This window comes from Medicago sativa, chromosome 1 (genome assembly GCF_051527215.1).
Source record: "Medicago sativa cultivar Bolivia chromosome 1, Bolivia_mono, whole genome shotgun sequence".
Classification (NCBI taxonomy): domain Eukaryota; kingdom Viridiplantae; phylum Streptophyta; class Magnoliopsida; order Fabales; family Fabaceae; genus Medicago; species Medicago sativa.
In genome coordinates this window covers 90,530,604-90,547,467 of record NC_140749.1, presented here as the reverse complement: position 1 = coordinate 90,547,467, position 16,864 = coordinate 90,530,604, and the positions used below count along the sequence as shown (strand labels likewise).

At 32.9% G+C, this 16,864-nt stretch overlaps 2 protein-coding genes across 4 annotated transcripts; both read left to right on the top strand.

Annotated features, from left to right (window-relative positions):
* The first annotated feature begins 1,633 nt into the window (after positions 1-1,633).
* On the top strand, positions 1,634-8,905 carry LOC146959019 (alpha/beta hydrolase family protein). 3 transcript variants are annotated; one of them, XM_085740551.1, is made up of 10 exons: positions 1,634-1,949; positions 2,322-2,399; positions 3,276-3,737; positions 4,190-4,292; positions 5,058-5,158; positions 5,239-5,413; positions 7,391-7,561; positions 7,646-7,746; positions 8,386-8,514; positions 8,642-8,905. In XM_085740551.1, exons 1-9 carry the CDS (start codon positions 1,731-1,733, stop codon positions 8,440-8,442), a joined length of 1,467 nt encoding a protein of 488 aa, XP_085596677.1. In that variant the 5' UTR covers positions 1,634-1,730; the 3' UTR covers positions 8,443-8,514; positions 8,642-8,905. The 3 variants fall into 3 exon arrangements, with proteins under 3 accessions (XP_085596677.1, XP_085596675.1, XP_085596676.1); XM_085740549.1 differs by having other exon boundaries at positions 3,276-3,983; XM_085740550.1 differs by lacking the exon at positions 7,646-7,746 and having other exon boundaries at positions 3,276-3,983.
* A 3,057-nt stretch (positions 8,906-11,962) lies between these two features.
* LOC146959018 (auxin-responsive protein IAA32-like) lies at positions 11,963-13,867 on the top strand. The gene is made up of 4 exons (XM_085740548.1): positions 11,963-12,532; positions 12,955-13,179; positions 13,429-13,537; positions 13,640-13,867. The coding sequence occupies exons 1-4, from the start codon at positions 12,388-12,390 to the stop codon at positions 13,710-13,712; spliced, it is 552 nt and encodes a 183-aa protein (XP_085596674.1). The 5' UTR covers positions 11,963-12,387; the 3' UTR covers positions 13,713-13,867.
* Positions 13,868-16,864: the final 2,997 nt, after the last annotated feature.

The window sequence follows — 16,864 nt, the reverse complement described above, 5'->3', positions numbered from 1 at the left end:
AAATCATATAAATCATGCATATATAAATCATATAAATATATGTTAAAACTCATCAAATAATTAAATAATTACGACGGGCGTTACATTTGTCATTAAAACAATGTTGGCTTGTGTTGAGAGACTATTATATCATTCAAAAAGTAGCATTGAATAAATTAAAATAATAAAATAGTATATGAATCAAAAACTAAATAACACTTAATTAATAAGTTTCACTAATAATTTTGTAAAAATAAAAAGCTTCATTAAAGACGTATTGTTTAGGAGAACGAACCCGAGGTATATTTTTAGAAGAATAATTCTTGATCATAGTTTAGTCATGTCGTAATTGAATTTTGGATTACAATCTTTTCTCTTGTTAACTAAAAAAAACTATAAAATCTAAATAGCACTTCGTCAAAAAAAAAATTAAATAAAATCAGTGCATATTATGACAATCCCGTTTCCTTTGGTATGATCCTGCGAAGAAATGCGAAATTTTCGTAAATGATTTTGGAAAGATTGCGTAATTCAAGCATGGAAGAAAAGGAATAAAATGGTAAACATTTTATGTCTGCAAAATTGTACCAAAAAAAAATACCTAGTCTGCAACAAGTCTGATAAATCATGGCTTTTTCTATATCAGTTACACTCGCCAACATCTTTGCGCATCTCCTTGCTTTCTTTTGTGCTTTTCGTGCCGAAGAAAATTGTATATGGGTAACCCTTGTCTCATTTATACACACCACTACTCTTGTTTTCCTTTTTCTTTTTTTGTTTCTCTAATATCTTTCATCCCTTTACGCTTTTCAGGCTTTAGAGATTCCCAACGTCGACGGAACTATCTGTGTTTACGACACTGATGATTCCACCATCTACGGCTTTGGTGCCTTCTTCTGCCTTCTTATAAATCAAGTTTTCCTTAACCTCGTCACTAGATGTTTCTGCTGCGGTAAAGGTCTCATCTCCGGTCGCGCAACCACTTGCGCCATCATCTCGTACATTCTCTCATGGTAACATTCTGATTACCACATTAAGTAAATAGTAGATTGCTCATAGTTTTTATTTTTTTGAAAGAAGTTGATTGCTTATGGTTAAAGAAGGTGAAAATAAAAAATATGGTTTTGATAAACAAAATAATTTGATTTATATATAACTTGGTGAGTTTTTTTTTTTTTTTGAAAGGATATAACTTCGGTTAGCATTTCCCTTTAGAATATTATGAATAGCATAATAATAAAACGATAACTTTCTTTTACGTTAAAAACTATACTTGATTTTGCCTTAAAAATTTATCTTTTAAATTAAATTTTAGTCTTGAATTCATTTTTAACTCCCTTTTACATGAATTTATTTGAACAAAATTTACTATACATTTAACTTACTTTTAGTCGGAACAAATTTTATGAAATCAATTCATTAAAAAATAAATTATGTTGTTACTATATAAATAAAAATTTGGGGGAACTCTTACAAATTTAGAGTAATAAAAAAATGTCAAAAAGTGTGTTGCAAATATATTTTTTTAAATAAATATGTGTGTGAATCCGAAATTGATCTTAGGTGGGAAAAGTTTTTATTTTTTTTATTTTTTATTTTAAGTTGCTACTCCATATAGTAACTGTGCGTGGATAATGTCAACCGCCATAAAAATAAGAATTGGATTTGGAAAACCCAAATTGAAACTTCAAAGAGACAAAAAGAAGGAATCAGAAGAAAAGTACTACTAACAATACATCATCCATCGAGATATGGGAATCATACAATACGATCCAATGTATTCTCTCTGCAAAGTTTCTTCTACAACCTTCCGTCGTTTTCCACGCGCCACCGCTCCTTTTCGTGTTAGAGCCTTTTCTACCGCCGTCCGCGATAAGCCTTCCATATGCACCGCCGACGAACTCCACTATGTCTCCGTCCACAACTCCGATTGGAAACTCGCTCTCTGGCGCTACCACCCTTCTCCTCAGGTTACTTACTTTTTCCCTTTACTTTCACTTGTTCCATTCTTCGTTCAACTTCTCCAATGAATATCAATTAGTTTATAAACCTGAAAGAGTGTTCAAGCAATAACTGATTTAATAAAATTTACTATTTATATATAATAATAATCTGATACCAGGCTTAATAAATAGACACTTACAACACTCGTATATCTTTTATGGATTCCAAAATCCACCATTCAACTGTGATATTAATTATGTGATATTTTAACGATCATGTCATGTATGTTAAAATCTAGATAATTTAGACATTGATTATATATGCACTGCATTAATAAATATTGAATCATCTAGATAAATATTTATCATCTCTAATTGAATTCGGTACTTGTTTCGCAGGCACCTCCAAGAAATCATCCTCTGCTGCTCTTGTCAGGAGTGGGGACTAATGCCGTTGGATATGACCTTTCGCCTACGGTAATAAACCTTTCTTTTTCTAGTAATCTTATTTGTATCTACAATTTCTTAGCCCCTCATTCATAATTGTGCGTGCATTGCGTGTGTGTTTCTGTTTTGTATGTAGTTTTCATTTGATTCTACCTGTCCTACTTTCCTATCTTTCTTCTTTCATTTTCAATTTTTGCATCTCAAATTTTATCGGTGTTTGTGTTTTATCACTAGTACGGAAGGTTAATTTGATAGAGCATATATAGTTAGAGATAGGCATAGAGCAAGAAAATAACAGATCCACATACTGGGCATGGATTTTGTTGTTGTATTTTATCATTGTCTGGAACATAAGTTGCTTGTGCTGCCTGAAATATTTTTTGGCACATGAAATTGGTCAATTAGATGATTCAACGCAAGTAAAGTCTCGCATCACAGGTATGGCAATCAAACGAGACACATCTCTGAAATGTTGTTATGCCATTTTATATGTTTTTTTTTTTTTTCGGTGTATTTTTCACACCCAAATATTTTTCTTTAGCATTAGAAATTATGGATGTAAAATATTAGAAAATAATATGTAATATGAACAAAGGAATTAGAGGCTTTTGAGTGTTGATATTGAGACACTAATATACTGTTTTAAATTGCACTTTGATAGTGAAATTCTGAACTACTCTTCCTTAAAAGAATGCACTGAAGATGCATCTTTTGATTCTCCGTTTTTCCTTCCACCGTGGTTAAATTTTCAGTTTTCCTCTGTATCATTTTATGCAATTAAACTATGTTTGAGTGAATGATACTCTCTGCCTAATCATAGCTGGATAGTTGTATTTTATCAAGCATTACATATTTTTATTTTTATTTTTATATCTGGCTTCTACTAACACATGATATGTACTGCAGTCATCCTTTGCACGTCACATGTCAGGTCAGGGATTTGAGACTTGGGTTCTTGAAGTACGAGGAGCTGGGTTGAGTGTTCAGGAATCAAATTCCAAAGATATTGAGCAGTCTGCCCATGCAATGTCTGAGAAGATGGAAGATATGTTGGAAAATGCAACCAATGGACCCATATCTTCGAAAATGGAATTAGATAACATATCTGGTACTGTATCTAAACCTTACAGTTCTGCCTCAGAAGGAGTAGAAACAGAGAATGTGGCTGTCATAGGAGACCTGGCTAGGTTAGCTACTGCTTGGGATGAATCAAAGCTGGTCGCTAAATTGACTGAGACTTTTACGCGTTTGTCCGAAAGAGTCTCTGGGTTTCTTGGTGAAAGTCAAGCGAAGGTCATGTCTGCTAAATTACTTGATCAGATTTCAACACTTTTGGTGGATTCTCCATTATATGAACAATTCAATGAGGTAAGGGGAAAGCTTGCAACTTTGTTGGAAACAAGACAAAATTCTGGCATTACTAGTCAAATAACTGATCTGAGTGAAAAGCTAGTAAATATTATTGAGGCAGGTCAGCTATCCGTTTCTCCTCCATTATTTGATTTGCAAGCTCGCTTTACTTCTACTATAGAAGACTTTCAGAAGCAACTGGATTTGATGGTGACGTACAATTGGGACTTTGATCATTACTTGGAAGAAGATGTTCCTGCAGCGGTGAGGGGACATCTGATCACGTTGGAATGTTACACATTCATAATTCCTTTTTTCTCTGGATAACAATTATATGAATTTTTTCAAACAAAAAAAAAAAACAATTATATGAATCACAGTCCTTTTCTTTTTTGGGATATTCAAAGGACACTTTCTCTGGCTGCATATATCTTGTTCTTATATGACTTTTTTTTGTTTTATCTATACAGATAGAATACATTTTGAGACAGAGCATGCCAAAAGATGGAAAATTGCTTGCAATTGGACACTCCATGGGTGGCATCTTGCTGTATTCAATGCTGTCACGGTTTGGTAAGTTTTCAGCTTTTTATAGTGTGGATCAACCATGGACCATTTTTCTTTTATTTGTTATCATCTTATTTTTTACTCTCTCAACCAACATCCATTATTGTCTAAACTCTAATCCTGAATTAATTTTTAATTCCGAGCGAAGGTGTAGGATTTGGAAATTTCCATAGTAGGTTGATATCTTAATGGTGGCTATCTGTGGCAGATACGTTGTCTCTGTTCTATTGTTCGGCTGACCAATTATACCATCGTTTATCCAGTTATTAGATGTCAAGACTTTGAAATTTTGAATTGGTTTTTAGTACAATATTTACTTTGTGGAGAAAATGGCAACCGACAACTTTGTCAATGAAAATCATTAACTTTGTTTTTTGTTCTGATGGTGTCTGTAGTGATATAACGAAAGCCTTTTTACACAATGTGGGGTTGGCTACACCTCACGATATCCTCTATAATCATGCCCAATGATAAATAATTTAAATTCATAAAGGATGATATCTCTCATTAGGTAGCCGGTTACCAATTAAAAGAATAAAAATGGGGATGACATGGCTTCATACTATAGTAGTGTGTTTGAGAGTGTGACCTTAGCATTCCCCATGTCATGTTTTACTAGTGAGCATACGTCGAGGTATAAATCTAGGTCTACAGGTAGCACGGCCCCTTTCTATATTGAGACACACACACATATAGACCTGTTTAGACATTTACAAAATAAACATGTTAGTTATTTAGTTACTTATCATTTGTGTTTTCATTTCATGCAAGGTTTTGAAGGAAAAGAACCCAAATTGGCTGCAGTAGTTACACTGGCATCATCTCTGGACTACACATCATCCAAATCAACTTTGAAGTTACTTTTGCCTCTTGTAAGTGGATAGTTTTATCTGTTCCTGGTTACTCCCTCGAGAGCTTTTGTCAAGGCAGTAATTGAGTCATTTTTAAACAGGCAGATCCTGCACAGGCTCTGAGTGTCCCTGTTGTTCCTTTAGGGGCAATGTTGGTAGCAGCTTATGAAGTTTCATCTCGTTCACCATATGCATTGTCATGGTTAAATACTTTGATTTCTGCTGAGGGCATGATGGATCCCGATTTATTTAAAAGGCTGGTCTTGAATAACTTCTGTAAGTTTCTGTCCTTGAGAAATCTAAAAATATTCGTTTACCATCACCAAATTGTTTAAATGCTTAGGAAAGTTTGTTCTTGACATGTTAGTTTTAGATCCGTTATGACTTATTAATATTAACAAGTGGTTAGGACGTAGGAGTCTGATCCCTCCCATTCTTTTGAATCTCAGCGCAAGGTAAAATTGGATTGTGCACATATTTTTTGTTGCATGTAGTAGGGGTTTAGTTTATTTTGGGATCAAAAATAGTATCTGGGTTAACATTTGAGAGCACTGCCGTGAAAATTGCAAACTATCAATTCCTCTCCAATAAGTGTTTTAAAAACCGGACTGGTCATTGACCCACCTGAGGGTATTGGGTCACTGATCGAACCACCGAGTCACTGGTTGAACCGCATGGCTGAATCACATTAAACCGGATGACTCGGTTAGATAACCAGGTCTCTATATTAAATATGTATAGGTATTAAATCCAATTGAACCGGATAACTCATTCTCTAGAAATTATAGAAAAACAAGACACCTATAAAATGTCATAAAAATTACCAAACTATTTAAAACAAGATTAAATATGTTTTAAAATAATAGTTTGTATTAATAAAAGATATAATTAAACCCAAAGTTCTATTTATATAATTTTATCATTTTTTTTACATTAATCACATTTTTTAATGAAAAGATATATTTTTAGTAGAAAAATAAAAATATATATGTTTAATAAACTATCAAATACAATGAATGATTATACCTTAAAAAATACAATGATTCTAAAAAAAATCAAATGCAATGAATGATTTACGCATTTAAATACAAATTACAATGCATACGTAAAAAAAAAAAAAACATACAAATTACAAAGCATGCTTGGTATTACATTTTTGTTATTCGTTAATTTTTTTATCTTTTTTATAATGAGCTATTCGTTACTCTTATTTATTAAATATAATTATTATTATTATATAAGTATAGCTTAAGTAGAATGTTTGACACAGAAGAATTTTGTGTCAAGAGTTCGAAACCTGTGCATGCCAAAGTATTTAGTTTTATCAAAATAATACAAACACGTCTTGTATCAAACTGGACCAAACCTGAAGGATTTCCGCCGGTCCAACCAATAAGTTACCAGCGTAATGAATGACACAGTTCCCAGTTCAACCAGTCTGGTTTTTGAAACAATGATTTTTTGGATTCATTTCAGAAGCGCACTTGATGTTTAAAAGGATCTGGAGGTAATAGCATGGCCACTGGATTGATACTATCATGAAAATAAAGAAAATATAAATTAGAGGGCTCCTTTCTTTTTGTAGAATATATATTTTTTGGATCATTCTGTTGGACTTTCATGCTATTTGTTTTGGACTCGCCGTAACCTGTGTGAACAAGTACATGCCCTTCGTTTTAGTGCCTACTCTATACTTACAACCATCATCCCGGTAGCTCCATTTTACGGATGATGAGAATTGTATGTTATATATTATCATCATAGAAAATCTTGAGAGAGAATATTCAGATGGATTTGAATTAGTGATATAGTATAACTTCATTTAAGCATGCTAAAATGGCCAATCAGATGGATTTGAATTAGTGATATAGCATAACTTCATTTAAACATGCTATGATGACCAGTATGTTGAAAAAGTTATGTTATTTCTTCGTTTTTAATATAAGACTAGGGCTAAGCCTTTGAACCTAGAAGGCATGGATAGGTCATATTAGGGTCATATTAGGGTAAAATATTGAACTAATTCGGAATTATATGATGAGCAGGAAATGATGATTTGACTGGTTTTCATTAAAATTGTGGTTATCTAACCCTGCTAGATGTATTTTCTAGATATTCTCGCTTTTGCTCAGCAATTAGGTATACCTGGGATTAGAATTTCTTACAACTTTTTATTTTTCAGTTAAGAAAATTATTTATATTTGACTAGTTACTTTATAAATCATCTTCATATAATATTATTGCATCTGGCAGGCACCATACCCGCAAAACTTCTCTTACAACTCACAACAGCATTTCGAGAGCGTGGTTTATGTAATAGGAATGGGACATTTTTTTACAAGGAGCATCTACACAAAAGCAAAATTCCTATTTTAGCTACTGCTGGAGACAAGGATTTGATTTGCCCACCTGAAGCTGTGGAAGGTATTTTTCATATCCTAGATGTAGATGTTTTACTTTGCCTGTTGGGCTTTCAAGAAATGGATATTAAAGGTTTTTTATGAGCAGATACCGTTAAACTAATTCCTGAGCACCTGGTTACCTATAAACTTTTTGGAGAACCCGAAGGCCCACATTATGCTCATTATGATTTGGTTGGAGGAAGACTGGTATTACCTTACTCCCTTTAGTGTCATTGTTAAGTTTATGCTAGATTGGAAAATTGTTGCTGATATGCACCCAATTTTGTATTGAGTAAATTGCTTCCGAGGTTCCTGAAAAATTATTCCATCAGTCAAACTAGTTTGACATTAATAAATGTCAGTTGACTTTGATGGATATGCAGTTATGCACATGTAGCCATTAAGTGTCATGCAAGGTTCACATGTGCCAAGTCTTTCTCTTCTTTCCCAGACAAAGTTATTTTCCTTTATGAAAGATATCACCTGCAAAAAGTGTGATTACAAGGTTCAGCCCAAAACTCTTTTCTAGTACACATTTTTCACCCTCCGAGTATGGTTGACTTGATATCTTTTCAAGGACCAAAAGGATTATTCACTCATTTTATATAGTGATTAATGGTAATGGCCTATTCAGTTTTATCTTCTCGTCCATCTACTCTTGCCAAATTGCCATGTTTTTTTCCTTATACTTTGTGATGATTTTTCTTCCATTTTTAATTGTCTCACTGGTGCTCTGCTTGTTTCCGTTGTATCAAGATTTATTTGACACAAATATTGGTATATATATTTTTTTAAATTTATTGCTTCTTTCTTTGTGATGTTTTTCTATGCATATATTGAGCGCAGGCAGTGGAGCAGGTATATCCCTGTATAATCGAATTTCTTAGTTGTCACGACAAGTGATGTACGCCAAACACCATCAATTCATCAAATACATTATTCTTTGGTCACGCTTGATAACTACATTCCTAACAGGTATGCGTTGCTTGTTGCATTCTGTACAACCTATTAGAACACTTACGCCACACTAACCTGACGCTGTTGATGGTAATCACAAGATTATTTATCTGATCATTTTTACTGGGTATATAATATGATGCAGAAAGTTAAAAGAACTTGTAGCCCTTTTGTGCATTGGAGTTTGAAGTTTTCACATTTTGTTTCCACCCATGGCAGTGAAGGATAGGACTCTGAAAGCTGAATTACTACCAGGTATACAGTGATAGTAAATACAAAGTCAATAGTCCTAAAGAAAAAAATTCAGCATTGTTGCTGATTTGTTATAAAATTTCTGTATAGAATATATTACACAGTACTCTTGTATAACCTGCCCAAGTTTCTTGAATGTAAATTGACCGATTTGCTCTGTTCCGGGTGCCTGGACATGGATAGTTGAACATCTTGCCTCCAGTCTAGATGATCTTATATTTAATTGATAATGATACACTTACAACAGTTAGGTGCTTGGTGGCGCGGATATAGAAGTGAAACTAAGAGTCAAAGAATCATAATCATGCATCACTGCAATCAATTAATCAGCAGTTTATTATTAGTGTTATCAAATAGTAGCCATCACGACGTCATGTCAGTGGTGGATATTATTTTGCCAAACGTTACAAACCAATTTGCTATTTGCCAAGGATGGTGACACCATGACATTTTATGGCAGAAATGACAACTTATTGCAGTTGATGAAACCTAAGATAGATCAAGTTTTGAGTTTGTTAGAAATTACACCGTTTGGTCATTTCTAGCTGAAAAGGAAGTATCTTTTCAAGTTTGTAGGAAGTACTCTTTGTTTGACAATTAGCGATACGTTAAAAAAAAAAACTCAAGAATCCAATGTAATGGTTATGGCCACCAATTAAATTAAAAAAAAAAAAACTCTAGAATCCGATGTAATGGTCAAGTAGCCTAGTAGTTGGGGCTCACATATTTTTACTGTTGCCAAATCTATTGTAGTCTCCCATAGTTCCTTCTTACGAGTTGTTTTTTTATACTCTTTTCTTTTCGCTTATATGTTTTTATTTAATCACGTCTCATAATGTTTGGTTTTACACACTGACGGCAAATTTAGTTTGCTGGCTTCGATAGTGATTTGGAACATGTTTCTAAGTTGAACCAAACACATTGTCGTCACTATCCAAGAGAAAAGGTTACTAGGCTTCTCTAGGTCGATAGAAAGAAGATAAGTAAATAGTATAGATACCAGGCCATTGTGTTTCTGCCAGCAAGAGATATCAATAATGGTTTCACCTTCTACATTGTCTTCACGGGACCCTCCATTGTTGATCTTGACATCTCAAGAAATATCTAAGTCATTCCTTGATTTTGTTCAAAACAAACTTTACACCTAGATTTATTTTTACAGATGAACTTTACACCCAGACATCAGTAGTCCTTTTCTAAAATTGATTAGCCGGATATTAGCTACTCCCTTCGTTTCAAAATGAGTGTCGCTTTAGCCAAAAAAATTTGTTTCAAAATGAATGTCACTTTCAGTTTCCAATGCAATAATACTCCCTCCGTCTCTAAATTATAGTCGTTTAAGGTTTGTGCACGGTTATTAAGGAAATGATTAATTGAGTTGATTTTGATGGTAAAATTTGTATCATTTACTAAAACACCCTTATTAATTGTAGTTAGTGGAGTAGTTAAGTTTGATGAATTTCAATAAATAAGGGTATATTAATGGAAAAAATAATAAATGCTGCATTGGTATTCTAAAGTGACAATTATTTTGAGAAAAAGAAAAAATTGTAAAGAGACAATTATTATGAGTCGGAGGGAGTAACTTTTTCTTTTCAATTGTACCCTCCAATTAATACTCTGCACATTACTTCCAAAGTATTACTTTTAAAACTAACCAATAGTTAATAAGGATAATTTGGTAAAATAACCATTCTCTTTCTTTTAATCATTGCATTTCTTAATATGTGTAGACATCTAAAACGACACTCATTTTGAAATGGAGGGAGTATTTTGCTTATCGATACATTTGTACACAATGTTAAAAAATTACCAAATTCTAAGGGATTAATTTTGATATACCATCAATCGATCACAACCCTTCATTTGTATGACTTTTAAATTATATGCAAAATCTTAACATTATATATGCATGTCAATTAAATTATTTTTCCAAAAGATTCCAATATTACTATAATTTATCTTCGAGGTACAAATATTTATTCCAATAGCTCAGAACTAACAATCCCAATCACATCACAATGTACAAATGATTGCTTTTTTGGTATGAATTAATCCATGGAAGTACTAATATTCACTAAAAAGATTAGTCTCACCGTATAGTTTAATATGAGATTGAATTCATACTATATATTTAAGAGATTGAGCAGTATTTATCAATCATCTCATACCATGTTAGTCTTAGATCCCATTAAAAAAAAAAAAGGAGAAATAAAACTCTTTCTGCTAAAAGTCACGATGGTGTGGGATGTTGGAATCCGACCAGATCGGTGTTCCCTTGGGAAGTGGCAGTCATGTCACACATGAAGATAACTCAAACAGATATTCTAAGGTTTAGCGAGCTTTATGCGCTTATATCTTATCTATTGTCACGTTGCTTATTGCTTGCTTGTTTGGTTCTGTGTCCCAAAAATTATTTTTGAATTACTTGATTTTGTAAAACTATTTTAACTAAAAGTAAGTTAAATATAAAATAATATATGTTTAAACTTTAAATACATTCATATAAAATTGGGTTGAATAATAATTGAATCAAATTTACTCAGTATTGGCCAAAAGTTTGAAAACCACTGCGACCACAAAACCGCGTCTCAATGTGTTATTTTTGCCGTGAAGTGGAGAAGCCAGGATTTATAGCTTCATGTAGATGTACGAATTGCAAGGGTTTGACGCGGTTCCAAACATCGCAGAAGTATATGTTTAGATTAGCGTTTAGTTAGGCTGAATCATGGTACCATCAAGATTTTGATAAAAATTACACTCTAGAACTTCAACGAAATTGCCTTGATTGCTTCAAATTGACCGTGACTCTAAACATGTGCGCATGTTCAGTTCCCCTTTTGGTGGAGGAAAAATTTATTCTAGAGGAATAAAGTTAAGTTATACATGTTTTATTGTTTTAGCATAGAAAGGATTTTCCCTTTAGAATTTATTCTAACATGAAGCTAGGATTTAGAGCTTTTGCCTCCATAATTGATTTTTAGCTTTGAATTTATTGTTCAACTCACTTTTACAAAATCAATTCATTCAAAATCAATTTTGAAGACGTTGAACCAAACACGCAATAAGTATGTCAAATTTGATTTATGTCCACGTGTTTCATTAATCTATGCATTCAAAGGTAACTTCTGATAGTAGTACAGGCACCATAAATGAATTAAATACACTGTAACTTCTGCTAGTAGATTACTGAAACTGCAGTTATGAGAAATGTATAACCAGAAGGGTACATCAATACCTCTAAATGAAATACATGTTGGTTCAGCAGGTTCAATACCATATAATACTTTCCATTTGCTTTCTTGAGTTACTTTCACAATGAAAAAATTGATACAAGAGTCTGAACATTTGTAGCAATGTTAGGTAGCATAATCCAGAATAACTTCTGTAAAGGATCAATTTGGCCATCCCTTGTTCTTGTGGTGTTTTGTTTTTACCATGTCTTCCATGTTGACAGTAACAGAAGATAAGCTTTATGCATTCAATGATTAATAATGGAGTAGGTTTTCTTGTCTTCCATGTGCTTTTGGAATTTCCACTTAGATACTCAAAAAATTTCAATATAAATGTGCTAGTCTTACAAATGAAACTCATAGCCATTGACCACTAAACTTTTTCATAGGACATTATATCATACCAATGGACTCAAATTCATCTAGCTTTCTTTTGAACTCTTCAAATTTTCACTCAGTTTTCTATCAGGACAAACATGATGATGGCATAATTGATCTTGGTCTTAGTCTTGGAACTGTTCAACATGATGCTTATCATTCTTCTGCTAACTGTATGAGTTCGTCCCCTTGTTCATTGTTTCAATTTTTCAATTCCTTTTCTTATTTGAGTGAGTTAAATTTTGATACCCCCATCATTTTAAAAAGTTTTACATTGTTAACAAATTACAATCAATCATATATGACTTTAGAAGAAGTTATTATTATAGTGAACATTTTGACGATAATGATTAATTGACAGTGTAGAAAATCATTACACTAATGTATATAAATTAAATCCTCATTTTTCATTCAGTGTTTTTGTCAGATATTAAATGAATTTTGTATGTTGTCTTTAGCAAAAACAAACCTAAAAATGATTGATACAAACTACTAAACTAAATACAGCAGTAAGGTCTAAGTAGATAAATATTATAGATGAAAAGTAAACACTTATTTCAAATACATAGTGTAATGTAATGATGTTTGGATTCAGTGTATGATGATGACCTTATGGATTGGCCTAATATGAAGAATTCAAGCACAACACATTCTAGATCTGTCCATGAAAACTTTGATGAAGAGATAGAGGGGGTCCAGAGCAATGAGAGATGGGCTTATGTGAAGGTTAACATGGATGGGGTCTCCATTGGTAGGAAAATTTGTATTCTTGATCATGGAGGATACTCAAGTCTAGCCATTCAATTAGAAGACATGTTTGGTAAGTAGTGTCCTTGTGTCAATAATGTCATATTATTCATATTTCTCCATCTTATCAAAGTGGACAGTTTTAAAGAACTGATACTATAATATGATAAAATTAGTTGTACATCTATTTACATTTTAGTTTATAAATGTGTGATGCATTGTCACTGATAAAATGAACCGATACATTCATGGACTCTTCGAATAACATCTAACAAATTCAAAGACCAAAATGACTGATAAGTTGTATAATTACCCTATTCAGGTAGCCAATCAGTATCTGGTATAAGATTATTTCAATCTGGATCAGAGTACTCATTATTCTACAAGGATAGTGAAGACAATTGGAGGACTGTTGGTGATGTCCTGTGGAAGTATGTGTTCATCCCTTTTCATTTAACACTTTTCTACATTTTATTATATATACTAGTTGGACAATAATTATTTTTTGTTTGTTTGTAATGTTTTGTTAACAGGGAGTTTGTAGAATGTGTGAAAAGGCTAAGGATTGCAAGAAAGAATGCAGGCTATGTTAACACTTCATCTTAGATAGATAAATCATGGAGTTGTCTAAACTTTGACCATGTAATGTAATACTTGATGCATTAAACTCTTTGCATGCGCTGTTTTAGATTGTAAAGGCAAGTCCTTCATGGAAAATTGAAAAGTGATTATCATTAGTAAATCTAAGGACTTTGATACTACAGTGTTGCTTTCAATTGCTACAATTCCTATCGACTTGGAATTTTAGGATCAGGACATCATTATTAATAGTAATTTGGTCCAAACAACTGTCTCAAATTAATTTCACTATGACAAGGACATGTTATCTCTCTAGGCTTGATCAACCAACTTTTGATTCATACTCATTGTAATAAAAGAAACTTTCCTCCGCCGTTTAGACCATGTACAATGGCAAATTATATTCAACAACCTTCAACACTCACTTTTTCAACTCTCTCTCTTAATTCAACACTCATTCAATTTTTACCTCTCCAATGGTTTTAATTCAACACCCTACCCCACCACTTTTTATTTTTTATTCTTATTTAATTTTTGTTTTTATAATTACATAAAATTATAATTATCGATTATAATTAAATTAAAATAATACAATTAATTTTTTTTAAAACAATATTTATTTGGGTGTTGATAATTATTGGAATTTTGGTAGTTAAATGGGTAATCAGAAGAATTTTGGGTGTTTAATTGATTGTTATTGGGATCCATTTCACTAATCAAAGACTAAAACTTCAAAAGAAAGGCTAATAATATGATTAAGAGAGTGAAAAAACTTGATTTTTTTTTCTGTGTCTAAATCAAATGATCCAAGTCTCTATTTATAGAGAAAAAAAATCACGAAATTTTGGTAAAAAAAATAAAATAAAAAAAATTATTTGCAATGAAATAATTGAGTCCAAAATATTAAGAAGATAAAAAATCAAAGCAGCCAATCGTAGCAAGCCACGTGTCCCTGCATATTCAAAAAAAAAATCTCTCTCCGCGCCCTCTGTCTCCACACGCGCCCTTTGTCACAAATGAAAACACGCCGCGTGGCTTTCGGTGCAGAGATTCAACTTATTGAATGTTTTCATCACCTCTTTCCTCCACCTCATCTTCAATAACCCCACTCCAATGGTTCAACATGTTTTATCTTGCTTTCAATAGGCTCATTGTGGGTGGTCTTACACAAATAGGAACTGAGAAAAATTGAACCAAAGGGACACGCAAAATGAAATAGACTATGAAGCAGGCAATGAGATTCATATTCCTGTAAATAGTAGTTACCAAATAAATATATTTTTTGATCAAAGGAATTTGATTGGCGTATTGAGTTTTGGAAGCTGGCACTGTTACATAATTCTTTTAAGTAGTTATGTACTCAGTAAACACGACATTGCTTCATGAAATGTTCAGTTGCTTGATAAAGTAACAGGCGATGTTCTGTGTACCGGAGATAATAGTGTTATTGAGGAAGGGTACAAAAGTTTCCCGAGTGGACATACATCTTCTAAGTACTCTATACAACCAAAATCCTGTGGAGACTAATCGGTCTCTTCAGAATGAAAGCGCTTCAACTGATTATAAAAAACGTTATGATTCTCTATTGTTCGTTTCAATTTATAATTTACCAGTAGCTGTACGGACAGCCACAATGTTAGCTCCTAAAGTCATTTTTTGGTATAAATAGCGAGAGCCGGCTTTCTAATTCATGGTCTTTTGTTGTGTTACTAAAACACATTCTATTACTATAACCAAGATCATGGGACTTTCAAATATTGTCATGGATTGCTCTTTAAAAGATGGTTTGTTTCAAATTTTTCTAATTGGGTTTCATACTTTGCAATGCATTTTGTTTTATTCATTTCAACATACTATTTTTCATGGCTGTTGAAGTTCATTCTTACTCTATTTGTGTTTCTTTTATCATTTGTTTCAACAATATTCTAAAAAATTATTCAAGGATATTAAGACTAAATTAAAAAAGCAAGACAAAGTAAGAAAATTTTTAACATTTCTTTGTATAAAAACATTCATACAAAACCTGAATTTGCAGTAGTCAAAGTTTAATGTCATGAACCAGAGCCATTTCACTGCATCATCTCACCGATGAGTTCCACCAACTTTTCTCTAATTTACTATTCTCTGTCTTAACATGCTGAGTCATCGTTTTTCATGGTCAGCGATTTCTTCTTTGATCACTTTATGCAACCTAAGGATCTTCTGTGGATCAGCCTTATGAGGTGGGGCCACATTCTCCATTGTTTTTCCTTTCAGCTGTTATTTTCTTCCTTCTCTTTGGCTATGGCCTCTAAAGCATTCTTTTGCTTTCATATCCTCTTTTTGAATCTTACGATATTTGTCCTTAAGAGCACCCACCTTTCTGCCTCTCATTCATTTATTCAATCTTATTTCTTCAAAGCTTTTCCCTTCAACTCTAAGCTCCACTAGAGTCCTTGGTTCCAATGAGGTCCAGTGCTTCTTTGTCCTATATTCCAATTCAATAGGACTCTCATCCTCTTCCACAGACGATACTTGTCTTCTATTACACCCACCTTTCTACCCCTCATACGTGAAAATGAAGTGTAATTTCCTCATAACTTTTTCCATCGGCTCTGAGCGCCATCAGAGTTTTGTTTCCGTATCACTTTTTCCATCGGCTTTGAACACCATCAGAGTTTTGTTTCCGTATCAGTTTTGTCGTGGATGTCATTCCGTTCGGGGGTCCATCTTAACTAAAAATAAAATAAATAATAAATAAAAAATACAGTTAGACTCGTCGTTGTTTCTGTTTCTGGGATCAAAAAACAAATGATTTGATTGAAGGAGAATGAGACAATTTGATTGGAGGCTGTCAGGTTGGTTTGCACAATTCAACGCATGGATTAAGAGTGTGAACCCCTAATTTTGAAACTAATGATGTTGTTTTGTTTTTTCTTGTCCTATGATGTATGATGTTGAGTAATATAATAAATTCTCAAAAAAAATAAAAAAATAGAGTAATATAATAATATATCTCTTTGTGATCGTTTTTCTCGTTTTGATTTTTAGACCAAAAAGTTGCCATGATTATGGATTTGAGGGAAGGGGTTGGAGGGGAGGAAAGGTGGTTGTTTTCTTGACGAATGAATATGTTTGTGTATGAGGTGCATTTACTAAGTAATCTTATGGAGTTATTAGAGGGAGTATCATTGTCTCAT

Excerpts from the sequence above, each read along its gene's own strand:
- LOC146959019 (XM_085740549.1), top strand. The coding sequence starts at position 1,731 with ATGGGAATCATACAATACGATCCAATGTATTCTCTCTGCAAAGTTTCT. Across the intron at positions 1,950-2,321 it reads GCTACCACCCTTCTCCTCAG|GCACCTCCAAGAAATCATCC; the intron begins GTTACTTACTTT and ends CTTGTTTCGCAG. Across the intron at positions 5,159-5,238 it reads TGAAGTTACTTTTGCCTCTT|GCAGATCCTGCACAGGCTCT; the intron begins GTAAGTGGATAG and ends ATTTTTAAACAG.
- LOC146959018 (XM_085740548.1), top strand. The coding sequence starts at position 12,388 with ATGGACTCAAATTCATCTAGCTTTCTTTTGAACTCTTCAAATTTTCAC. Across the intron at positions 12,533-12,954 it reads TTATCATTCTTCTGCTAACT|TGTATGATGATGACCTTATG; the intron begins GTATGAGTTCGT and ends GTTTGGATTCAG. Across the intron at positions 13,538-13,639 it reads GTTGGTGATGTCCTGTGGAA|GGAGTTTGTAGAATGTGTGA; the intron begins GTATGTGTTCAT and ends TTTTGTTAACAG.